We start from the raw sequence: 27082 nt of genomic DNA, 5'->3' as shown, positions 1-27082 counted from the left end.
GAAAATCGGACATATTTTGTAGGATTAGGCATATGTCAACTGCGCATACAGCCAAGATGATAAAAAATAAGTTTTGAATTGGTTCAGGAAAATAAAAGTTGAATTATGGTAAATCACTGTAGTACAAATACACAGCCAAGACAGTCAGACATAGCAGAGGTGGTTTTGATATCATAATGTATTGGTTATGACTGATCTGTTACTGTAAATGTCCTACCGAATGCTTTTTTAGCGTTGTGGTAAACTTGTTATTAGTCTATTATTGCCATTGTTGTCATGTCTCATTAGGTACTGATTTAAAATACCAGGCCTCCTGTCCCATAGTGTAGCAGGATTAACATTCTGATATATTCTAATTGTACATATTTTATTAAAGGGATGGTTCGTCCTAGATTAATATTTGAGTGAAATAAGCAACTCAGCTTTTGTTGCTCGTGTGGTACAGTTTCAATTTACGAATTTGGTCGATGCTGATAATGCTAATTCCACGCTGGGACAAAGTTGAATAATGGCTTGTTGTGAAAAATTACTCCATGGGCCTTCAAGAAAGATAAGTGTTATTCCACCCAAAGTATATTCTAGGGCGAACTATCCCTTCAATGTCAAGCACAGGACTGACCGGGGGATCTATCTTACAGGGGTTGTTAATGCTCACACTCTCACGCCTTTTACAAGTGATATTGGTTGTCGGTTGCAGCATGGGTCTGTATTGATCGGTGTTCCTCTGCCATTGGGCTAGGTCAAAACCCACAAAAAGTAATGAAACAGAAACAATCTAAAGACGTTTTTATTTTAAAATATAATTGAACAGTAAAATGATCTTATTTCAACAATGTTTTCAGATGAGGAATGCCCTAAAGACAAAGAAGTAATGAATAGGATTATGTACACAGGAGAAACAGACAATAACAGGTGGTATAGAAACACACACACATCATATTTTAATACACGATCAAGTCAACAATACAATAAGTAATATCTGTAATAGCAAACATATATTCATGGAATACCAAGATTATGTTTTGGTAAATACATGTTAGATTGGGCCTTAACAGCTCATAATAACATCAAAATAAATGTGCAATTTGTTTTTATTAGTCTGCAAATGTTCTGAACACACTCTGGCAGTAAAAATAATGTACAACATACTTATGAGTTTGTATGCATTCAATTGATCAAACAGCTGTTGTGTGGGGTCTGATAGAGTGCAGCCAGGACTGCGTCAGGCAAGTGTCTTGGAGAGTCCTAGTCTGTTAGAGAGCCTGACAGTCACAGAATAATGCTGGTGATGGTCTGTCTGTCTATCATTTTCAAACCTTCATAGGTCTACTGTGAGACTCTGTCTCTCTTTTAGAGCACTCTGAGGTAAGACTCTTTTAGAGCACCTGATGGTTGCAGAGCCGGACACAACCAGCAGCAGAAGTCATTTACCTCTCAGAGGTCCATAGAGATCCTGAACTGCTGAGCTCTCTGAGCCAGCTCCTTGGCAAAGTCCTGGACCTCCTGCAGGGCCTGTTGTTCCGGATAGTGCAGCGCTGCCTTCTTGGTTGCTACCGCCAGCTGCTTCAACAGGGCACATAGGTGGTTGGTTTTACACAGCAGAACTTGGTTCTGGCTGGGGCCAGACTCTGATCCTGACCCTGGCCCAGGCTCCCCTCCCTTGGTCTCCCTCGCAGGTCTGTGGGCCTCCTGGCACAACGTGTCAACCAGGCGCTGGCCCACCATGATCACCAGCTTGCTGTGGGAGATGAACTTCTCTGGGGGCTGGCCTTCCAGCAGGCTGGTCACAAACACAACCAGGGCCTTCTGCAGCGCCCCGAAGTACAGACGACAGTGTTCTGACAGGGGGGGCTGTCTCTTGGGGCGGTCTACCTGAGCTACACAGGGTATTTTAGGACTCTCACTACCCACCTGGGGCTTCTGAGAAGCATCAGGGACGCGGGAGTCAGACCGCAGAGTTTTCCCAGCTGAGACCAGTGGCTCAGAGATCTTCCTGGGGACCTCAACATGCTCAGACGAGTTGAGCTTCTTTTGGGACAGGGGCTCTGAAGACCTCCTAGGGCTATCCAAACTGACCACACAGGGCTCTGAAATACTACCCTTATGGTCCTCCTGGATGAGAGAGAGAGGACAGGAGGGATAGATATTCAGAGAAAATGTTGGTAGACAGACAGACACACAGACAGTGAAACAGACAGACAGACAGACAGTCAAACAGACAGTCAAACAGACAGTCAAACAGACAGACAGACACACAGACAGTCAAACAGACAGTCATACAGACAGACAGACAGATACACACACAAAAACAAACACACAGACAGTGAAACAGACAGACAAACAGACAGACAGACAGACAGGGGAATATCATAAGTTTATGAGGAATATCTGTAAACATGTAGAGTGCACCCAGAGCTGCGTCAGGCTAGAGTTTTGGAGAGTCCTAGTCTGTTAGAGAGCCTGACAATGAAGGACAGAGCGAAGAAGAAGATCTCTTGCATTTACCTTTCCTCCTGTCTGCATCTTCAATCTCAGAAGAACTTTCTATCTTTGATTCTTGTACTATAATTGTAATACTCTCTTTATATATTAAATTCATTTGTTACATTAATTAATTGACTATTTGGAATTAATCTAAAACAGGTCCAAATCATGTTCCTTCAACAGTCACAGAATAATGCTGGTGATGGTATGTCTGTCAACCTGCAGACCAGCCTATTCCTTACACAGAGCAGCCCATTCCTTATACAGAGCAGCCTATTCCTTACACAGAGCAGCCCATTCCTTATACAGAGCAGCCCATTCCTTATACAGAGCAGCCCATTCCTTATACAGAGCAGCCTATTCCTTACACAGAGCAGCCCATTCCTTATACAGAGCAGCCTATTCCTTACACAGAGCAGCCCATTCCTTATACAGAGCAGACTATTCCTTACACAGAGCAGCCCATTCCTTACACAGAGCAGCCCATTCCTTACACAGAGCAGCCCATTCCTTACACAGAGCAGCCCATTCCTTATACAGAGCAGCCCATTCCTTACACAGAGCAGCCCATTCCTTATACAGAGCAGCCTATTCCTTACACAGAGCAGCCCATTCCTTATACAGAGCAGCCCATTCCTTACACAGAGCAGCCCATTCCTTATACAGAGCAGCCCATTCCTTACACAGAGCAGCCCATTCCTTATACAGAGCAGCCTATTCCTTACACAGAGCAGCCCATTCCTTATACAGAGCAGCCTATTCCTTATACAGAGCAGCCTATTCCTTACACAGAGCAGCCCATTCCTTACACAGAGCAGCCTATTCCTTATACAGAGCAGCCCATTCCTTATACAGAGCAGCCTATTCCTTACACAGAGCAGCCTATTCCTTTAAAAATGCATTACTTCAAAACAACGCCCAGAGCATGAAGTGTGTTAGTCTGTCTGTTAGGGTCTGTCAGTAAAAGAAATGTGTGGTTCAATAAGTGGGATAATCCACTCACCTTTGGCTTAATTGAAGGGATTTTCGGTTGTGTTTCTTTGCGTAATCCTTTAATCTGTTGCTTTTCAAACTCCTTCTTAGTCTAAGAAAAACAGAGAAATGCTTTATTTGGGTTTTTCTGAATAATAATCAAGATCAAGAATTCGAAATGGGTATCATGTCTTGCTGTTCTTTTGAAGTACCCCCTCCCCTCAGCATGTTTGGTTCTGGATTGGCTGAAATATTTGTCTATCTAATCAGTTACCAGGAGACAATTATTTTGGAGACAAGTGATTACCAGCCTTAAACATTCTCTCTTATAGTTGGACCCCAAAATAAACTGCTGCTGATGTCCTGGACTAACCTGTAGCTGGACGTAATCATTATCATCTGTTCCAGAGTCATTCTGCTCCTGGTTGCTCTTTACCAGTATCTTGTTTTCTGAACCAGCAATAGATGTACTGTTGTTGCTGATATTGATTTTTCGGGTACTGATGTTGCTGATACCAGCGTTTCTGGTTCTGATGTTGCTGGTACTGATGTTGCTGGTACTCATTTTGCTGGTACCAGTGTTGCTGGTTCTGATGTTGCTGGTACTCATGTTTCTGGTACCGGTGTTGCTGGTAGTCATGTTGCTGGTACTGATGTTGCTGGTACTGATGTTGCTGGTACCAGTGTTGCTGGTACTCATGTTTCTGGTACCGGTGTTGCTGGTAGTGATACTGCTGTTGTTGATTACATCAGGTCTATCTGTCTCCTTCTGCTCAGTGGGTCGGAACAGCAGCTTTGCGTTGGCGTTGACGATAGACACCAGCCTCTTAATGTCCTCTGGAACGGTCCTGGTTACCATTATGAGGCGGTCCAGCTGGTCGGGGGTGTGGTTTTGGGCAGGGTCCTGCACCAGAAGGGGGAGGGACCAGCCGGATGTACCCAGGGACCTGACGGCCTGCTGTAGGATCAGGCCAGAGTCCTCAACCACAGACAACTGACGCCGGAGAGACACCTGCAGGTTGGAGTCAGTCAGGCGTTGGGTGTTACCTTTCACATCCAGGGCAAAGGTCAAAAACGAAGTGACAGAGGAGGCCACACCCTCTGCTGCAGAGCTGGGGGTGGTGATAAGAAGAACAAGTTTATTCATATGGCAAGAAGTGGTGGCAGTTGGGAAACATGGCGTATTTGGATTGGCTCAAATACATTTTGAACTAACTAGCATGTTTCAGATCTGAAGATGAATAATCTTATTTACACAGCAGGTTTCAAAATGTTGATAAGAACAGAGGAACCCAGAGACATTCCACAATTTTGTTGAAGCCCTTAAAAAGGACTTCGGATTCTATAATCAATGGCTTGATGATTAGCTGACAAGTTTAACCAGGTGTGTCAACTTTTGCTTGAAACACATGGAATGGCTGGGGGTCCCTGAGGAAAGAGTTGAATACCTCTTGTGATAAGAACATTCACTGATTTAATTCACCACACACCGAATTTCAGGGAGATGTTTTTCCAGGTGCTCGCTGCTCCTCCATCGTGACGACACAAAATCCATGAGGCGTGGAACCTGTCTGCATACCTCTTGCTGCAGAAATAACAGCGTTTTGCACGCCTCCTCCTGGCTAAGACACACCTCCCTCTGCATCTCTGGGGAGGAGGAACACAGTGCCAGGGAGTCACAGGAGGAGGAGGAGGAAGAGGAGGAGGTGGAGGCTGTACTGATCCTTTGTTTGTCATTGGCTCCTGACAGATATGTTGTTCTTCTTCCTCTCTCTTCATCATCCTCTTCCTCCTGTAGCAGAGCATCACTGATCCCAGGACGGGCCCCCAGAGCCCCTGCAGCCATTCCCAGACGGCCCCTCTGGAGGCAGCCCCGTGGATTGGGGTGGTCGTAGGTTGGCCCAGAGTCTCCCCGACACTCCAGCGGGATATGGTGGCCTCGGTGAGGGACAGAGACAGAGAACTGTTCCAGGGGAGACACGCTGGGCTTGGGGATGTCGTAAACGGATGGGGTGGAACCGTTGCTTGGACCAGAACACCCCCTTGTGGGCAGAGTGTCATCAAACTGCCTGACGGAGCTCAAGGCTTTGGAAGGCACACTGGTGTAATATCCAGGTTGGCCACCAGGTGGCAGGGTGGTGTACTTACTAGTTTGGCCAGCAGAGGGCAAGGTGGTGTAATACCCAGGTTGGCCACCAGGCCTCTCAGGGGAGTTGGGCACATCATAGATCCAGTCTGATTTGTGGGGGTTGGGGAGGGTCTTGTATGCACTAGGCTGTGTCTGGGGGAGGCCTAAGGTGTTGCTGCTTTTGGCTGGGGGCGTGAAGGGAACAGGCAGGGGTATGGAGGAGGATAGGACAGAGGGGACAGGGATGTCATAGTTTGGATCTGGGGTGACCGCAGCAGGGACAGGATAAACCTGGGGAGAATGGAGAACCAGGAAGTGACTGGTAGAACACTATTATTGATTAATGTAGAGGAAATATCCATATTACTATTAGTACTTAATGTAAAGGAGGTATCCATGTGACTGTCAGTATTTAATGTAGAGGGAGGATCTGTATTACTATCAATACTTAATGTAAATTAAGTATCCATGTCACTACCAGTACTTAAAGTAAAGGAAGTATCCATATTACTATCAGTACATAATGTAAAGGAAGTATCAATATTACTGTCAGTACTTAATGGAAAGGAAGTATCAATATTACTATCAGTTCTTAATGTAGAGGAAGTATCCATATTATTACAGTATCAGTACTTAATGTAGAGGAAGAATCCATATTATTACAGTATCAGTACTTAATGTAAAGGAAATATCTATATTATTATAGTATCAGTACTTAATATAGAGGAAGTATCCATATTATTCCAGTATCAGTACTTAATGTAGAGGAAGTATAAACATTACTATCAATACTTAATGTAGAGGAAATATCCATATTATTACAGTATCAGTACTTAATGTAGAGGAAGTATCCATATTATTCCAGTATCAGTACTTAATGTAAAAGGAAGTCTCCATATTATTCCAGTATCAGTACTTACATAATCCTGGCTGGGGCTGCAGTGCCTCCTATTCGATGGCTGTTAATTGATGAATTACACAGTGGTCAGTTAATACAGCACTGATAGAAATGTGTAACAAACAACCAAATGTGGAAAATGGGGGAGAGAAGGGTTAAGAAAAAGAGGGGTGAGGAGGGGGGAGAGGAAGGACTCACAGGGAAGAGAGAAGTCCTTCCATGCCTGGGCACATCGTAGACCTTTCCTCCCTCTGAACTGCCAGAGATTACACAGCTTAAAGATGTCTGCAAACAACAACAGAACAACATTACTACAACAGGGAAAAGTAACAACAAAACAACAATAATACAACAGAGAAAAACAACACAATAACATTAAAACAACATGTAAAAGTTTAGATCTAAAAACAGTACAATAACATTAATACAACATGGACAAACGTTAGGTCTAAAAACCATACAATAACATTATTAAAACATGGAAATCTTTAGGTCTATCAACACAATAATATGAATATAACATGTAAAACCACATAAACAGGTGTTTATTTTTATTTTTTATTTTGTAAAAGAAACGTAGGTCTCAGATAGATTGTTTTGATACACACACATACTATAACTACTAGTTCTGCCTTTTCATTAACTCACTTATATTGAATACAAACATATAGCAGGCTGGCGACAACATGCATACTCAGACACAGACACAAACAGACAGACACATAGACAGACACATACAGACAGACACATACAGACAGACACATACAGACAGACACATACAGACAGACACATAGACAGACACATAGACAGACACATAGACAGACAGACACATAGACAGACAGACACATACAGACAGACACATAGACAGACACATACAGACAGACACATACAGACAGACACATACAGACAGACACATACAGACAGACACATACAGACAGACACATAGACAGACACATAGACAGACACATAGACAGACACATACAGACAGACACATACAGACAGACACATACAGACAGACAGAAACATACAGTCAGACACATAGACTGACACATAGACAGACACAGACACATACAGACAGACACATAGACGGACACAGACACATACAGACTGACACATAGACAGACACATACAGTCAGACACATAGACTGACACATAGACAGACACAGACACATACAGACTGACACATAGACAGACACATACAGTCAGACACATAGACTGACACATAGACAGACACAGACACAGACACATACAGACAGACACATAGACAGACACATACAGACTGACACATAAACAGACACAGACACGGAAAGACATGGAAGCCAAGCACACATGGTCACATACACATCTAGGTCTGTGTGTTTACAGGCTCATAAAGACTTAAGATACATGCTGGTCTCAGTCTACCCTGTCCCCATCTGGTAGCACTTTGGCCAGCGGGGGCTTCCGAACCTCGGTCTAGCTACCGCTAAACCCCCTGAACCTCTACATAGCTACTTCCTAAACCCCCTGAACCTCTACATAGCTACTTCCTAAACCCCCTGAACCTCTACATAGCTACTTCCTAAACCCCCTGAACCTCTACATAGCTACTTCCTAAACCCCCTGAACCTCTACATAGCTACTTCCTAAAACCCCTGAACCTCTACCTAGCTACTTCCTTAACCCCCTAAACCTCTACATAGCTACGTTCTCAAAACCCTGAACCTCTACCTAGCTACCACTTAAAAAACACTGAACCTTTTGCTAGCTACCGCCTAAACCCCCGAGACCTCTAGATAGCTACTTCCTAAAACCCCTGAACCTCTACATAGCTACTGGTAAACCCCCTGAACCTCTACATAGCTAATGGTAAACCCCCTGAACCTCTACATAGCTACTGGTAAACCCCCTGAACCTCTACATAGCTAATGGTAAACCCCCTGAACCTCTACATAGCTAATGGTAAACCCCCTGAACCTCTACATAGCTAATGGTAAACCCCCTGAACCTCTACATAGCTACTGGTAAACCCCCTGAACCTCTACATAGCTACTGGTAAACCCCCTGAACCTCTACATAGCTAATGGTAAACCCCCTGAACCTCTACATAGCTAATGGTAAACCCCCTGAACCTCTACATAGCTAATGGTAAACCCCCTGAACCTCTACATAGCTAATGGTAAACCCCCTGAACCTCTACATAGCTAATGGTAAACCCCCTGAACCTCTACATAGCTACTGGTAAACCCCCTGAACCTCTACATAGCTAATGGTAAACCCCCTGAACCTCTACATAGCTAATGGTAAACCCCCTGAACCTCTACATAGCTAATGGTAAACCCCCTTAACCTCTACATAGCTAATGGTAAACCCCCTGAACCTCTACATAGCTAATGGTAAACCCCCTGAACCTCTACATAGCTAATGGTAAACCCCCTGAACCTCTACATAGCTAATGGTAAACCCCCTGAACCTCTACATAGCTACTGGTAAACCCCCTGAACCTTGACCATTAGAAATAAAACTACACCTTACCTCGGCCCCATCTGGGGAGTGTTTAAGTGGGTATGAGTAACAGGGGGAACGGGCTGGGCTGTGGCAGGCTTTGGACGGGACCTTGTAGATACGATCCCTAGATGGAACCTGGTAGGAATAGAGACATATGCATGAATGCAAGTCAGTGACTTAGGATTTATAAAAAATTTTTTTATTTTTTTCCATAATGTCTTACGCCTTAGCTTGGCTGATGTGGGTAGTTGAGGGGCAAACAGACCTTGTAGACTGGAGCCATGTGCTCATAGGTGGGGCTGGAGGACAGAGTGTGTCGAGGAACACTGGGGATCTGGTAGATGTTTCCTGGTCCATCAGAGTCACTGTTATGACTGCTAGCTGGGTCAACTACACCAGCACTGGAACCAGTGTCTTTATCCTGGGCAAGAGAGGAGAGGACAAAGGTCACAGAGGGAGGATAGAGCAAATGGGGACATAGAGAGGAGAAGGTTAATGGTCACAGAGAGAAGATAGGGTTAATGGTCACAGAGAGAGGAGAGGGTTAATGGTCACAGAGAGAGGAGAGGGTTAATGGTCTAGATTAGTTTATCTTTTTCAAAGTAAATGTATACTTAGCTCAAACAAAACACAGACACCAATATACACCCTCAAAACACACACACAGATGCCCGTCAACAAACTGACAACACACACACAGACACCCATAAACACATTCTTTACACACAGAGACACCCAGCAACACACACAGACATACCTGGGTCTGAGTCGGAAGTGGGTCTCGCGGTAAGAGTTGCAGGCGATTCGCTGGAGCCAAACCATGTCGTCCATACAATGAGCAAATCCACCAACCGCAGCTGCTGTCCACTTCCTGTTGTAACACTGTAAGAATGTCTCCTCTTCTGAAGCCCAACTCGTCACTGCACTCTGCCGTGTTGTCATACAAGGCCTTGGCCAGGACCTTCTGCTGTCAGGAGGAGACCACACGGGTTAAAGTTCACAATGGAACAGCCAAGTCTGGATTAGGCTCAGCTCCTCGCTATGGTGACCACGTTTAAAACGTCTGAATGTGGGACTTTGGGATTATTCTTGAGGACTCTTGCTGAACCGTTTAGTTTTGTCAGTAGGAAATTGTTACCTGAACAGCTGGATGCATGAGTCTCAGGGAGGCTGATGGCACAGCTGTCAGTAAGGTGGATGGCATAGCTATCAGGGAGGCTAATGGAACAGCTATCAGGGATGCTTATGGAACAGCTATCAGGGAGGCTAATGGAACAGCTATCAGGGATGCTTATGGAACAGCTACCAGGGATGCTTATGGAACAGCTATCAGGGATGCTAATGGAACAGCTATCAGGGATGCTAATGGTACAGCTATCAGGGAGGCTGATGGAACAGCTATCAGGGATGCTAATGGAACAGCTATCCGGGAGGCTGATGGAACAGCTATTAGGGATGCTAATGGAACAGCTATACAGAGATGCTAATGGAACAGCTATCAGGGATGCTATTGGACCAGCTATCAGGTATGCTAATGGAACAGCTATTAGCCTACATTTGAAACACTTCACTTGTCTCCTGGCTTTTATGTATTCTCAACATTTCAGAGTTCTTGTGAGACATAATTTAATTTGTAAGGCATACACTGTCTGTTTTAGAGTCACTTTGGAGTTGACATGTATTAATGTTGAATAAAGGTGTTGGTACATATACTAAACACTGAAACAGAGTAATGACCCAGTACAGCATCAGTAAACACCCAGTACAGCTTCAGGACATGACCCAGTACAGCATCAGTAAACACCCAATTAAGCATCCGGACATGACCCAGAACGGCATCAGGACACAACCCAGAACAGTATCAGGACACGACCCAAACCAGCATCAGGACACAACCCAGTACAGCATCAGAAAAACACCCAGTACAGCATCAGTAAACGACCCGGTACAGCATCAGGACTGTTGTGTGATTCTCTATGTGTCAGTAATATGCCACGGTTTGGTGACTGTCTTCAGGTCAGTAATATGCCACGGTTTTGTGACTGTCTTCAGGTCAGTAATAGGCCACGGTTTGGTGACTGTCTTCAGGTCAGTAATATGCCACGGTTTGGTGACTGTCTTCAGGTCAGTAATATGCCACGGTTTTGTGACTGTCTTCAGGTCAGTAATAGGCCACGGTTTGGTGACTGTCTTCAGGTCAGTAATAGGCCAGTGATTCTCTCATAAAGAACCAAACAATCAGACTCGGCCTGGTGAAGTAACTTTCTTATTTTCTAGTGTTCTCATAATTAATATTCAATGTTTTCAATAGAAAGCTGTCTTGAGGGGTTTTTGTTTTGGGTATATACAGGTCAACAAGTGTGTGCATGTGTCAAACATGGCCCCTTATTCCCATCAAAAAGTTATGCACTATCGAGTGTGCCATTTGGGACGTGTATTCTCAGTTCCTGTCTGAGCTTCCTTCAGAACAACAACCAGGAAACCAACTACCTCAACTGTTCCTCATAACAGCATGCACTGGGCACAAAATCATTGTGCCTTTGGCCATCTCATCACTGTAAATGAGAATTGGTTCTCCTTTCACAAAGACCCTGAAATATGGTGAGGACATCCTCATTAAAACCACCAATAACCAATGAAAATTCCATATTGTAGTCAAACCCAATATAATAAGAACATCATATTGGTGTGTTGGCCCTTCATGTGTTCAGACGTTAAACACCCAGACCTCTTACACAAACGTGACAGATCATGTGACTGAGGTATTTCAAGTTCACTTAACTGTGCCCTTCACACACACACGACTGCTCAGCACGCGTCCATGTAAACCAGGACCATCTGTCAAGACATTTCTTATGACCAGCAGTCACACACACACACATTAGTGACATTGTGTGTGTGTGTGTGCATGCGTAGCGCTGGCTATGTGTTTGGCAGATGCTGAGTGTGTGATGGTGTGTGATGGTGAATGGACTCTTTGTTGCAGAGATTCACCCTGAGAAGAGGTCATATAGGGTGGGTACAGACACACGCACACAGCAGCTCATGTCAGTTCGGATGTATGTGTGTGTGTGTGTTTCTTTGGTCCCATCTCCTTCTTTCTCTGGCCACTTACAGTAAACAGTAAAGTCCTTCAGCAGACAGACAGGCAGGCAGACAGGCAGGCAGACAGAAAGACAAACAGACCAACAGACCAACAGAAAACCAGACAGACAAACAGAAAGACAGACAGAAAGACAGGTAGACAGACAAATGTTTCAAGTGTTGTCTTATATAATGTGTTGTAATGTCTTACACAGTGTGTTATAATGTGTCATATTGTCTAATAAAGTGGTAATAATAATAATAATAAATGTATTTGTATAACGCTTTTCTAGTACAATTACACAAAGTGCTTTACATACAATAAAAATAGAAATACATTAAAATAATAATTAAAAATTATAAGACATGTATATGTATGTTATAATATGGTAAAATGTGTTGTCTAATATAAAGTGTTATAATGTGATATAATGTGTTTACTTATATAGTAAAATATATATATTATTTTTAAATAATAAATGACGTATATATGTTATGTAATGTGTCACGATGTGTTATAGTGTGTTGTAATGTGGTATAATGAAGTTATAACGCATGACAGAGCGAGATACATTGCCAATAAACTATGGCTAAGAACTGTTACACATGATAAATCATGCACCCAGATATAACACTTAGAGTGGGGTGAACAAGTATTTGATACGCTGCCGATTTTGCAGGTTTTTTGCAGGTCTGTAATTTTTTATCATAGGTACACTTCAACTGTGAGAGACGGGAATCTAAAATAAAATCCAGAAAATCACATAACATATGATCTCTGTAATTGCAAACAAAGGTTTCTCTGCCAAATATTAAGTTCTGCTTTTCTGATGTATCAAATACTTATGTCATGCAATACAATGCAAATTAATTACTTAAAAATCATACAATGTGATTTTCTGGATTTTTGTTTTTGATTCCGTCACTCACAGTTGAAGAGTACATATGATAAAAATTACAGACTGCTTTGTAAGTGGGAAAACCTGCAAAATCGGCAGTGTATCAAATACTTGTTCTCACACTGTATATGGCACTTAACAGAAGGTTATGATGTGTAGTAGTATGTTATAATATATTTTATGATCTTACTGCTGAACCAAATGAACCTGCTGACCTGAAAGATCACTCACTGCCTCTCACCCCCTGACTCTAATAGGGCTAACGCCTGTCCTGGAGAGGTAAATGGGGTCGGAGTGGAGATGGGGGGGGGGGGGGGTTCTGGCTCAGGGGCATGTAGGTGTTGTGTTCTGGGTCAGTGACTGGGGAGATTCTGGTTCAGGGAACGTAGGTGTTGTGTTACAAACAACCAAACAGTTCTACTTTGATGGTTTGTTGTTTACATGGTATAGATACTGTGTGTGTGTGTGTGTGTGTGTGTGTGTGTGTGTGTGTGTGAGACAGAGAGGGATGGAGGGGAGAGAGTTAGAGAGAATGTTTGTGTTTATCTGTGTGTGTGTGTGTGTGTGTGTGTGAGGGAGAGAGAGAGATAGAGTGTTTGTGTTTTTCAGTGTGTGAGTGTATGTGTGGGTGTGTTTGTGTGTGTTTGTGTTTGTGTGTGTGCGTGTGTGTGTGTGCTTGTGTGAGGGGATTCCTGCACACGCCTGCTACAAGGGGATTAGCCTGCACAGACAGCTGGTCTCAATACATCTCACATTACAGCTGTTAGTGGTCTGAGGTTTAGCATAGTCTGGATCTAAGTTTTAACATAGTCTGGATCTAAGGTTTAACATAGTCTGGATCTAAGGTTTAACGTAGTCTAGCTCTGAGGTTTCACATAGTCTGGATCTAAGGTTTAACGTAGTCTAGCTCTGAGGTTTCACATAGTCTGGCTCTAAGGTTTAACAGTCTGGCTCTAAGGTTGAACACAGTCTATCTCTGAGGTTTATCATAGTCTGGCTGTAAGGTTTAACAGTCTGGCTCTGAGGTTTATCATAGTCTGGCCTCTAACCACCTAGATGATTGTTATGGAGAGGTGATCAGAGGATGATAGATGATGGTGATAGAGAGGTGATCAGAGGATGATAGATGATGGTGATAGAGAGGTGATCAGAGGATGATAGATGATGGTGATAGAAAGGTGATCAGAGGATGATAGATGGTGATAGAGAGGTGGTCAGAGGATGATAGATGATGGTGATAGAGAGGTGATCAGAGGATGATAGATGATGGTGATAGAGAGGTGATCAGAGGATGATAGATGATGGTGATAGAGAGGTGATCAGAGGATGATAGATGATGGTGATAGAGAGGTGATCAGAGGATGATAGATGATGGTGATAGAGAGGTGATCAGAGGATGATAGATGATGGTGATAGAAAGGTGATCAGAGGATGATAGATGATGGTGATAGAGAGGTGGTCAGAGGATGATAGATGATGGTGATAGAGAGGTGATCAGAGGATGATAGATGATGGTTATCTGAGTGCCAGACTGTGTTAAATCTAAAAGCCACACTATGTTAACCCCTAGAGCCAGACTATGTTAATCCCTAGAGCCAGACTATGTTAATCCTTAGAGCCTGACTATGTTAACCCCTAGAGCCAGACTATGTTAATCCCTAGAGCCAGACTATGTTAATCCTTAGAGCCTGACTATGTTAATCCTTAGAGCCAGACTATGTTAATCCTTAGAGCCTGACTATGTTAATCCTTAGAGCATGACTATGTTAATCCTTAGAGCCTGACTTTGTTAATCCATAGAGCTGGACTATGATAAACCTCAGAGCCAGACTATGTATATGACTCAATAACTAAAGACTCTAAGATTGAAACCCTTCATACTGGTATATAGTAACATACTTCACTAGAATATTCAGCAGTCTGTGGGAGTAGTGGTGTGGGAACCATTTATTTCCAGCTCACTTCGAATTCTGACCTTAAGCAGCTTTGCTGTGGACTTCCAGTCAAGTCATCTGACCTCATCATCACATTATTCAACCAGACAGGCACCATGGAAACACACAAGAATGTGTCATTCGAACTGTCCTTCTGAGGAAAAATGCATTGGTTCTGAGGAAAAATGCATTGGTTCTGAAGAAAAATGCATTGGTTCTGAAGAAAAATGCATTGGTTCTGAAGAAAAATGCATTGGTTCTGAAGAAAAATGCATTGGTTCTGAGGAGAACTGCATTGGCTCTGAGGAGAAATGCATTGGTTCTGAGGAGAAATGCATTGGTTCTGAGGAGAACTGCATTGGCTCTGAGGAGAAATGCATTGGTTCTGAGGAGAAATGCATTGGTTCTGAGGATAAAGTCTTGCAGTTTGAACACTGATAATATTTCAATGGGGAGAGGGCATCACTTCAATAGCAAATACAAAAACAGCAGAGATAGAGAGAAAATGAAACAGGAAAGAGAGATGGAGATGGATGGAACAGCAGGACGTGAACATACAAAAAAGACCACAGACTTTCCCACAGTGACTAAAAAGTAAGATGATCTGTGTGTGTGTGTGTGTGTGTGGGGTGTGTGTATGTGTGTGTCTGTGTGCATGTGTGTGTTTGTGTGTGCGTGCATAAGTCTGTGTGTGTGTGCATGTGTGTGTGGATGTGTGTGAATATGTGTGTGCGTGTGTATGTGTGTGGGTGTGAATATGTGTGTATGTGTGGGGGTGTGTGTGTGTGTGGGTGGGTGGGTGTGTGTGTGTGTGTGGGTTGGGTGTGCCTGTGTGTGAGCGAGCAAGCGAGCCCTTGTCCAACTTTTCCTCCAGTATGACATAACTTTGACAAGGACAAATACAGTTCCGGAAAAAATTAAGAGACCATTGCACCTTTTTCTTTCCTTTCCAAAAATGTTGAAAAGGAAAGATTTGAGTGAGGAACAGAAGCGTTCAGTTTGCAGTGGTCTCTTAATTTTAACCCTTCTGTTCCTCACTCAAAACTTTCCTTTTCGACTTTTTTAGAAGGGAAAAAAAAAGGTGCAGTGGTCCCTTACTTTTTTCCAGAGCTGTATATTGCATCATGAATAATGTCCAGCAATTGATCATCTACCCACAGGAGTCAGGTACCAACCAATGAATGAATGAATGAATGAGCTCTACTGCGGTCAGACTATCTGCTGAAAAAACATGTGAATGATCAAAAGAAAAGATTAGAAGTTTGAATGGTTCAGTGATGTCATCAGCAGTCAACAGGACGTGTTCGTGTATTGGAAAAATAATCACCTTTGAACTCTGTCCTACAAACTAAACCAACAATCAGAAGTTTTTCTGGGAGGAACCGACAGACTGTCTCCACTAACACACTGACAACTTCCCAAAGACCCAATGGTATTTCCTGTCTCATCAGCAGAGAACTGCGTCCCTTACTGTAACTCTACATCACAGCAACATCAGCTACTGTAACTCAACATCACAGCTACATCAGCTACTGTAACTCAACATCACAGCAACATCAGCTACTGTAACTCAACATCACAGCAACATCAGCTACTGTAACTCTACATCACAGCAACATCAGCTACTGTAACTCAACATCACAGCAACATCAGCTACTGTAACTCAACATCACAGCAACATCAGCTACTGTAACTCAACATCACAGCAACATCAGCTACTGTAACTCAACATCACAGCAACATCAGCTACTGTAACTCAACATCACAGCTACATCAGCTACTGTAACTCAACATCACAGCTACATCAGCTACTGTAACTCAACATCACAGCTACATCAACTACTGTAACACAACATCACAGCTACAACAGCTACTGTAACCCAACATTACAGCTACATCAGCTACTGTAACTCAACATCACTATTGCTACGAAAGATATAGTTCACTGAAAATGACTGATTACAACTACATTGCATAAAGCATCCTCCAAAATGACTGGGACAGTTAATTGTTTTTCCCCTTTTTTTATCTTTTGGCTTGGTATTCCAGAAGGCTATATCAAATAGTTACTATGAAGGTAAATTATAGATTCTAAGGTTTCATTTCAGTGTATATGTGAACATATTTGTTTCACCACCAAAAGACAACACTTTCTATACAAAGCTTCCTAATTTCATGTCGAACAAAAGCACAGGAACAATTGTGGTTAATCAGATATGTGTTCATCACATGATGATAAGGATGAAAAGACAATTAATTGAGAAACAAACCCATCAGCTCACCAAAACAGTTGGATTGTTACAAAGAAGCAAAGCACTACTGAGATCTACAATCACAAGTGTCTGGTGGGCACAGAAAGACGTTTACAGTGGATGATCAAACAAAGCTCATGATAATGGAGACGTGTCTGAAAGATTATCCCTCTAGAGACAGTGGGTCACCCCCAACCATCTGCAGCACAACCACAGAGGAAACACTAAAAGGTACACACTGATAGTAATCTTGTTTTTGAGGATAACATGTACAAGCAAATCCCTCCAAACTCTGCATCGTCATACAGTAAGACAACATCCCAAACGCACTGCCATAACACTGGCCAAGTCAACATCCCAAACGCACTGCCATAACACTGGCCAAGTCAACATCCCAAACACACTGGCATAGCACTGGCCAAGTCAACATCCCAAACGCACTGCCATAGCACTGGCCAAGTCAACATCCCAAACGCACTGCCATAACACTGGCCAAGCCAACATCCCAAACACACTGCCATAGCACTGGCCAAGTCAACATCCCAAACACACTGCCATAGCACTGGCCAAGTCAACATCCCAAATGCACTGCCATAACACTGGCCAAGTCAACATCCCAAACGCACTGCCATAGCACTGGCCAAGTCAACATCCCAAACGCACTGCCATAACACTGGCCAAGTCAACATCCCAAACACACTGCCATAGCACTGGCCAAGTCAACATCCCAAACGCACTGCCATAGCACTGGCCAAGTCAACATCCCAAACACACTGCCATAGCACTGGCCAAGTCAACATCCCAAACACACTGCCATAGCACTGGCCAAGTCAACATCCCAAACACACTGCCATAACACTGGCCAAGTCAACATCCCAAACACACCCCCATAGCACTGGCCAAGTCAACATCCCAAACACACTGCCGTAGCACTGGCCAAGTCAACATCCCAAATACACCGCCATAACACTGGCCAAGTCAACATCCCAAACACACTGTCATAGCACTGGCCAAGTCAACATCCCAAACACACTGTCATAGCACTGGCCAAGTCAACATCCCAAACACACTGGCATAACACTGGCCAAGTCAACATCCCAAACACACTGCCATAGCACTGGCCAAGTCAACATCCCAAACGCACTGCCATAGCACTGGCCAAGTCAACATCCCAAACACACTGCCATAGCACTGGCCAAGTCAACATCCCAAACACACTGCCATAGCACTGGCCAAGTCAACATCCCAAACACACTGCCATAACACTGGCCAAGTCAACATCCCAAACACACCCCCATAGCACTGGCCAAGTCAACATCCCAAACACACTGCCGTAGCACTGGCCAAGTCAACATCCCAAATACACCGCCATAACACTGGCCAAGTCAACATCCCAAACACACTGTCATAGCACTGGCCAAGTCAACATCCCAAACACACTGTCATAGCACTGGCCAAGTCAACATCCCAAACACACTGGCATAGCACTGGCCAAGTCAACATCCCAAACACACTGCCATAACACTGGCCAAGTCAACATCCCAAACACACTGCCATAGCACTGGCCAAGTCAACATCCCAAACACACTGCCGTAGCACTGGCCAAGTCAACATCCCAAATACACCGCCATAACACTGGCCAAGTCAACATCCCAAACACACTGTCATAGCACTGGCCAAGTCAACATCCCAAACACACTGTCATAGCACTGGCCAAGTCAACATCCCAAACACACTGGCATAGCACTGGCCAAGTCAACATCCCAAACACACTGGCATAGCACTGGCCAAGTCAACATCCCAAACACACTGCCATAGCACTGGCCAAGTCAACATCCCAAACACACTGTCATAGCACTGGCCAAGTCAACATCCCAAACACACTGTCATAGCACTGGCCAAGTCAACATTCCAAACACACTGTCATAGCACTAGCTAAGTAAATATCCCAAACACACTGCAATAGCACTGGCCAGGTCAACATCCCACACACACTGCAATAGCACTGGCCAGGTCAACATCCCAAACACTACAAACATCTACAGAGCGTTTCAGTTCAAATTAATGCAAAAATCTTGACTGACAGAATCAAAATCCTTTTTTTTTATATTAAAGGATTAGTCAATTGTTTATTAATTGATTGTGTAATCATTACATTTAAATATCTTTAATTAAGGTATTATAAGGCATTTACTAATCATTATTTTTATGTTTGTGACATCTAGAGTGTGAAACAAGTTTATAAATAAATGTAATAAAAAGTAGTGACCAGGCTGTGTAAATGAAATAGTAGATGTAAAGTAGCAACCAGGCTGTGTAGATGAAATAGTAGATGTAAAGTAGCAACCAGGCTGTGTAGATGAAATAGTAGATGTAAAGTAGCAACCAGGCTGTGTAAATGAAATAGTAGATGTAAAGTAGTGACCAGGCTGTGTAAATGAAATAGTAGATGTAAAGTAGTGACCAGGCTGTGTAATGAAATAGTAGTTGTAAAGTAGTGACCAGGCTGTGAAACAATACTGGGTTTTCTGTTCTGGTTAAATTTATCCACAGACTTCCTGACCTCCTGACCTCCTACATCTTCTGCTTTTAGTGCCACCAAGATCACTCCACACACACACACACACACACACACAAACCCTAAAATGTACCTCCGCTCTGGCTTACATTTGCTGTTTTACTGAAACCTACACCAGGAACCATGAGCATAAACCACAGTGTGTGTGTGTGTGTGTGTGTGCATACATATCTGTGTGTGTGTGCATACATATCTGTGTGTGTGTGTGTGTGTGTATACATATCTGTGTGTGTGTGTGTGCATACATATCTGTGTGTGTGTGTGTGTGCATACATATCTGTGTGTGTGTTAAAGTGTGTGTGTGTGTGTGTGTGTGTGAGTGATCACTAAAGCCACAGTGTTGATTCAGCAATCATTCCACCCATCACCACAGGATTTTAGGTAGTGTGGAGTGTCAAAACCAAAACACCAAATATAGGTCAGACTTTTTTCCCATTCGGTTTTTGCTACAGAAGAACTATCAACAAGGCAGCTGCTAAACCATCCATAAAAACAGCCTTGTGCTAAAAGAGATTAACGACTGGAAAATTATGCATTATCTGACTGTGATCTTGTTAAATAATTATAAATAAATACAAAATAAATACAAAATAAATAAAATAAAATGGACAAGATCAGGACAAAGGACGCATTTTAGGACCACGTATAAACATGACTTGACCTGGTCCAGGACTGGGACTGGTCACCGACTTCTGAGGAACATCCAGTGACAGAGGGGTTTTTGGAGTCAGAGGAGACGTCAAAGAAGACGGTTAATGATGGAGTTCCCCTTGGTGTGGCCAAACCTCCCCTCATTGGCCACTATTGTCTTCATATTGCCCAGTCTTGGTCAAAAGAAGTGCCCTAGATACAATGGGAATAGGATGCCATTTGCAACCTAGCAGTCATCTTAGTGGTCTCTGTCATTGTCAACCCAACACTTCCAGAGAGTCTTTCAAACTCTTACATAGAAGCTGACACACAAATAGCGCTTTCCAATTATAAGAACTTCTGACTGCAGCGGAAGAATCTACTGGTCACACTGACAAGACCAAGTTATGTGTGGGAGTGAACAGGATATTAGATCATTGACAGCATCTCATACAGAGGCAATGCTTGTGTTCCTCATTCTGGTGCTGGGCAATACTGATAAACTGAACCACAACAGTATACACACACACACACACACACACACACACGCACGCACGCACGCACGCACACATATTTACATACACACACACACACACACACACACACACACAAACACCTGAACACAGCCATACAAATATGCACACAAACACACAAACACACACACACACACACATAAACACAGCCACACAAATATACACACAAACACACACACACACACACACGCCTAAACAGAGCCACACAAAAACACACACACACACACACGCCTAAACACAGCCACACACACACACACACAGAAACGAACAGAACAGTCACGATGAGAGGACTTCAGTAGACTCATCGCATGATAAGCTGCTCTCTGGGTCTGGAGAGAAACAACATGAGTGACGGAGATGGGATGTTCCCAGAACAATACAACTCAATGACACAACAATGACACAACAACACACAACACAATGCCTTGTACCAAGCTGAACAACTGACATCAGTCCACAGAAACACTACTACTACCATTACCACAATCAGTACTAATATCACTATTACTACCACTACTGTTACCACAATCAGTACTAATATCACTATTACTACCACTACTGTTATCACAATCAGTACTAATATCACTATTACTACCACTACTGTTACCACAATCAGTACTAATATCACTATTACTACCACTACTGTTACCACAATCAGTACTAATATCACTATTACTACCACTACTATTACCACAATCAATACTACTACCAATATTAATTACTATTACTAGTATCAATGTCCTTCCTTTCCTTTGGTCTCCATCCAACTCTCTCCTTACTTCTCTCAGAACATTGGGCCTTATTCACCAATATCTTACTAAGTTTTTTCTTAAATAGTTTTTAGTCGTAAGAATAGTCAATGTCAGATTCATGACGTGTTCTTAAAATGCAGAATTGTTCGTACCTCTGTTCTTATAATGAAGAATCCCAATGTCCTCGTGAATTTAAAGCCAGTTGTTCTTAATTAGCATAGGAAAACGCCCCGCCAATCCCCATAAAAGGGCATAATTCTGCAGGGCCGTGTGCACACAGAAATCACACACAGAGGTTAAAAAAATGCGTACTTAGCAGATTAGTATGCAAGACGATTAGTATGTCGCAAACCATATGCTGAAAATAGTATGCCAAATCTTCATGGTTTGAAACCTCTCTAGGTTTCTTCCTAAATTTCGGCCTTTTTAGGGAGTTTTTCCTAGCCACTGAAATTCAACACTGTTGTTGTTTGCTCCTTGGGGTTTCAGAGTGGGTGTTTTGTAAAAGCACTTTGTGACAACTGCTGATGTATAAAGAGCTTTATAAAAAAAATATTATTGATTGATATTTCTGGTGGATTTTCAAAATATGCATCCTTGCATACCCTTGCGCAGTAAAAGAAAAGGGATTTCCACGATTCTCTCATCTTTTTACTTGATGAAAAAGTTTGTTATCATCACTCATATTTATAGTTATCATGTCAATATCACTCACTTATGAAAGAAAAATGAACATTGCGGGGCCATGAAATAAAATAAAACTTTGGCTGTGTAAAATTTGTCTTCAGTCTCGCTAGATTGGGCTTAGTATGGGCTCAACTCTATTGACTTTTCCAAATAGTAAGATGCTAGTATTACTGGATTATAAGCTTTTAAAAAGCCATACAGTTCATAGATGCTATTTGAGGTGGAAGTAAACTTCATAAGAAATGTTTGTCAACAAAATGGTATCTAGCTAAACTTGGCATGATGTTAATGTGCTACAAAATGATCAAATGTGTATAAGTGTGCTCTTGAGTGTGTGTAGATTCTGTTCTTACCTAAGAACAAATCCCAAATAAGAAAACTGGTGAATATCAGAATCTTTGTTGGAACTGTGTAACTGGGTTTTAAGAAGGAATTTCTTCTTAAGAACGATTGGTGAATGAGGCTCCATCTCCCTGATCTTTACCAGTCAGGTTTTACCAGTCAGGTTTTACCAGTCAGGCTTAACCAGTCAAGGTGGGTCACTGCACTGAGACTGCTCTCCTCTGTGTAACAGAAGCTCTTCACACTGCCAAGCTAACTCTCTTCCTAGATCCATTGCCTTCTGTGACACTGTGATCCATCAGGTCCTCCTCTCCATCCACTTGGATCTGGGTGACTGAGGCTCAGCCCAGTCTTGGATTTCATCCCAAGGCATGGGCATAATCTGTGATCAGGGATTCCCAAACCTGGGCCTAACCTGATTAGAGAGATTATATAGACCCCCCCCCCCCACAGAGATATAAATATATATATTCTATTTTACTAACTTCAAGGGGTGTGTCATGAGAAATGTAATGGACTTTATTAATAATTTCTGAGTAATTTATAATTTTTATCATATTAATATAATTGTACCTGTTATAAAAGGGATTTTAACAATGCAAACTGAACGGAGATTTCCCTAATTTCATCTCACCTTGTGGAGGCAGATTGAATTACAACAACATCAGTTTGCACTCCCTCCTCATATTGCAATCGCCATACTCACTTTTACTTTGAACGGGTGACTATATTTAAAAATATAAAAAAACATTTAGATGGCACAATGATACCCTAATCTACGTAGGGCCTGTTTTGCCACTTGAACTGATATCGAATGAACTGAATGTGAGCAAACAGGAAATGGCTGAGAGATTCTGCTTGCCTACAATATGTCTGCTATTGGTCGTTTGAGGAGAGATTATCAAATGTCTAGTGGCAACAGTGGAGAAAATGAGGGTCCATTTTAGAATGTGCTTTTGTATTCACCCCAAATAATTTCTGGAGAATAAATGTGGTATTACTACAGATATATTATGGATATTTTCTGATATTTCAATTGCATTATATAAAATGCCCCTTTAATGAAAACGCATACATTTGATCTAACTTGGACCATAGCTGTCAGTTCACTGTTGCTAGCAAGACAGAACTATCCTGTTGAAAATCCCTTTGTTGCCTTGGTAAACTAATGCTTGTTGTGTTTACTAAGTATAAGTAGTTCAAGACCAGAAGTTTGTTATTTGGATTACAGATCACTGTAGGCAGTGACAGACTTACATTGACTGGTTGGAGAATATCTAAGAAATAGTTGTGAGGGCAGAGAATAGAAAGGTGGTTTAATACTAATTTCCTTTAGCTAAAGAGTGAGTGAAGTTAACAAAACAACCTATCCAGAACCATTTCTTTCCCACCAGCTAATTTCTACCAGAACCACATAGCGGTCCCCTCCCTGTGTCGGTACACAAGCTAGGGATCACGCACCCCAACCCCCTGGACTGATACACAGGTGGATGAACAGACAGACAGAGAGCAGAGAGTGAAAGACAGAGAAAGAAGGAAGAGAGATAGAGAAGAGAGACAAGCAGAGGGAAAAGAGACAGGTGCAGAAAGACAGACGGTGTTAATTCAGTCACCAGCACTGCAAAGCCTAACACTGTTTAGCTCTAGCCATCCACATAGCTTCCATTTAGGTCAGCTTGTGAATAATATTGTGCATCCCAACTCAAACCCTATTCCCTACATGGTTCATTACCTGACCAGATCCCTACACTCCTTCTGTACAGACACAGCCGGTGCTTCTGATTGGCTTCCCTGCGGCCTGTGGTTCTGATTGGCCAATCAATAGGCTGGTTTTGCACAGGTTCTGAAAGCTTGGGGTTAATGAGGCTCATAAAGGCTGAGGGTCTTTCTGAAGAGAAGCTCTCTCATATTACAGTGTTGCTTGGGGGTGGGCATGGAAATAGGAGGTAGCTACTAGCTGACACCGCAACTCCAAGTGAATTCCCAGCAGGTGGCCCACAGACTAACATTCCTTCAGCGGGCACAGTAGAAACCAGGGCAATGAATGAATGAACCAGTGACTGGGAGCAGTTATTCACTCACATTGACTATTGAGACAGAAAATGTGTTGATCTACTTTGCCCCAAATCCCAGTTTCACCTAGATCTAGGGGTTATGTAACGACAACAGCACAGAAGGTTTAGGAACTTACCTCCATGTTGTGATGTGGGAATTCTCCTAAAAGCAGGAATACAGTCTTTTAGCTCAATGGTGCCGCTCAGTTGTCTGCCACATTACAGCCAAACATGTTTTTCTTTCTGTTTGTCTGTCTTTCTGTCTGGGGAATCCTGTTCTTGACTTGAGCAGGAACACAACAGAACTTATCCACCTGAAATGTTCAACTGCTAGAGTACCTACTGTAAATAAAACCAGCAGAGCACTGGGGGAATCCTGTGTTTGAAGCAGTCTGCTGGGCAGTTGTCCCACTCCCTCTCTGAAACACATATGGCTGTCACAAAGCACCAAACAGACCCTTTACTGAAGGGGTGGGGACAAGCCACTCAGGGGCTGTGACAAACGGGGTTTCATGTTTCTTTATTGGCTGGATGAATCTCCCCTCTCTCTATGACCACGCCCCATCTCTCTCACTCCCTGACGTCTATAGCTAGTTGTGTTCATATTAATGGGTTTTATGTGTGTTTTATTCTGTGTGCTCTACTGTGTTTTATTGTGTGTTGTACAATGTGTTGTATTATATCTGTTATATGTTGTGTTTTATTGTGTGTTGTACAGTGTGTATTGGATTATGTGTGTTATATGTTGTGTTTTGTTGTGTGTTGTACAATGTGTTGTATTATATCTGTTATATGTTGTGTTATATTGTGTGTTGTACACTGTGTTGTATTATATCTGTTATATGTTGTGTTATATTGTGTGTTGTACACTGTGTTGTATTATATCTGTTATATGTTGTGTTATATTGTGTGTTGTACACTGTGTTGTATTATATCTGTTATATGTTGTGTTATATTGTGTGTTGTACACTGTGTTGTATTATATCTGTTATATGTTGTGTTATATTGTGTGTTGTACACTGTGTTGTATTATATCTGTTATATGTTGTGTTATATTGTGTGTTGTACACTGTGTTGTATTATATCTGTTATATGTTGTGTTATATTGTGTGTTGTACACTGTGTTGTATTATATCTGTTATATGTTGTGTTATATTGTGTGTTGTACAGTGTGTATTGGATTATGTGTATTGTGTGAGTTGTACTGAATGTTTTTAAAGCAGAAGTGTGATGGTTTGATGGTTTACCCTCTATTTTAGAAAATTGGAGGGAGTTATGTCTCTCACCCCTTCTGAAACATTCATTTCCCCTTTTTCCTTTCAGTTCCTGTTCATCTCTCAGGTTCTGTTTAACTGGCCTGGAGGTTTTGGGGAGTTTCTGGGGGTTCCTTGGGGTATCTGAGGTGGCTGGGTTATCCAAAGGTTTCCAGGGTATCTGGAGGTTTATGTTAATATCTGGAGTGGCTGGGGCTATTTAGAGGTTTCTGGGGATATCTGGAGGTTTATGTTAATATCTGGAGTGGCTGGGGCTATTTAGAGGTTTCTGGGGGTATCCGGCAGTATCTGGGGTGGCTGTGAGTGTCGGTGTGGCTGTGAGTATATTGAGTGGCTCGGGGTATCTTGAGGTATTTGGGGTGGCTGTTAATATATGGGGTGGCTGTTAGTACCTTGGATGTCTGTTAGTATCTGGGGTGGTGGTTAATATATGGGGTGGCTGAGGGTATCTGGGGTGGCTGAGGGTACCTGGGGTGGCTGAGGGTACCTGGGGTGGCTGAGGGTACCTGGGGTGGCTGAGGGTACCTGGGGTGGCTGTTAGTACCTGGGGTGGCTGTTAGTACCTGGGGTGGCTGTTAGTATCTGGGGTGGCTGTTAGTATCTGGGGTGGCTGTTAGTAGCTTGGGTGGCTGTTAGTAGCTTGGGTGGCTGTTAGTAGCTTGGGTGGCTGTTAGTAGCTTGGGTGGCTGTTAGTAGCTTGGGTGGCTGTTAGTAGCTTGGGTGGCTGTTAGTAGCTTGGGTGGCTGTTAGTAGCTTGGGTGGCTGTTAGTAGCTTGGGTGGCTGTTAGTAGCTTGGGTGGCTGTTAGTATCTGGGGTGGCTGTTAGTATCTGGGGTGGCTGTTAGTATCTGGGGTGGCTGTTAGTATCTGGGGTGGCTGTTAGTATCTGGGGTGGCTGTTAGTATCTGGGGTGGCTGTTAGTATCTGGGGTGGCTGTTAGTATCTGGGGTGGCTGTTAGTATCTGGGGTGGCTGTTAATATCTGGGGTGGCTGTTAATATCTGGGGTGGCTGTTAATATCTGGGGTGGCTGTTAGTAGCTTGGGTGGCTGTTAGTAGCTTGGGTGGCTGTTAGTAGCTTGGGTGGCTGTTAGTA

The 27082-nt window shown here is 42.9% G+C and overlaps 1 protein-coding gene across 1 annotated transcript; it reads right to left on the bottom strand.

Annotated features, from left to right (window-relative positions):
- Positions 1-823: 823 nt before the first annotated feature.
- Positions 824-25125, bottom strand: cass4 (Cas scaffold protein family member 4). The gene is made up of 11 exons (XM_010866583.4): positions 25058-25125; positions 24852-24877; positions 9727-9936; positions 9235-9390; positions 8997-9104; positions 6681-6767; positions 6505-6543; positions 4947-5875; positions 3830-4568; positions 3488-3568; positions 824-2112 (listed from the first exon to the last, which is right to left on the bottom strand). Exons 2-11 carry the CDS (start codon positions 24855-24857, stop codon positions 1435-1437), a joined length of 3033 nt encoding a protein of 1010 aa, XP_010864885.2. The 5' UTR covers positions 24858-24877; positions 25058-25125; the 3' UTR covers positions 824-1434.
- Between the last annotated feature and the right edge of the window lie 1957 nt (positions 25126-27082).

Source organism: Esox lucius, chromosome 2 (genome assembly GCF_011004845.1).
Source record: "Esox lucius isolate fEsoLuc1 chromosome 2, fEsoLuc1.pri, whole genome shotgun sequence".
Taxonomy (NCBI): Eukaryota; Metazoa; Chordata; class Actinopteri; order Esociformes; family Esocidae; genus Esox; species Esox lucius.
Note: the sequence above shows the minus strand (reverse complement) of the source record. Positions and strands in the feature narration are given on the sequence as shown.

Excerpts from the sequence above, each read along its gene's own strand:
- cass4 (XM_010866583.4), bottom strand. Across the intron at positions 6,544-6,680 it reads GAAGGACTTCTCTCTTCCCT|CCATCGAATAGGAGGCACTG; the intron begins GTGAGTCCTTCC and ends ATCAATTAACAG. Across the intron at positions 3,569-3,829 it reads ATGATTACGTCCAGCTACAG|ACTAAGAAGGAGTTTGAAAA; the intron begins GTTAGTCCAGGA and ends TGTTTTTCTTAG.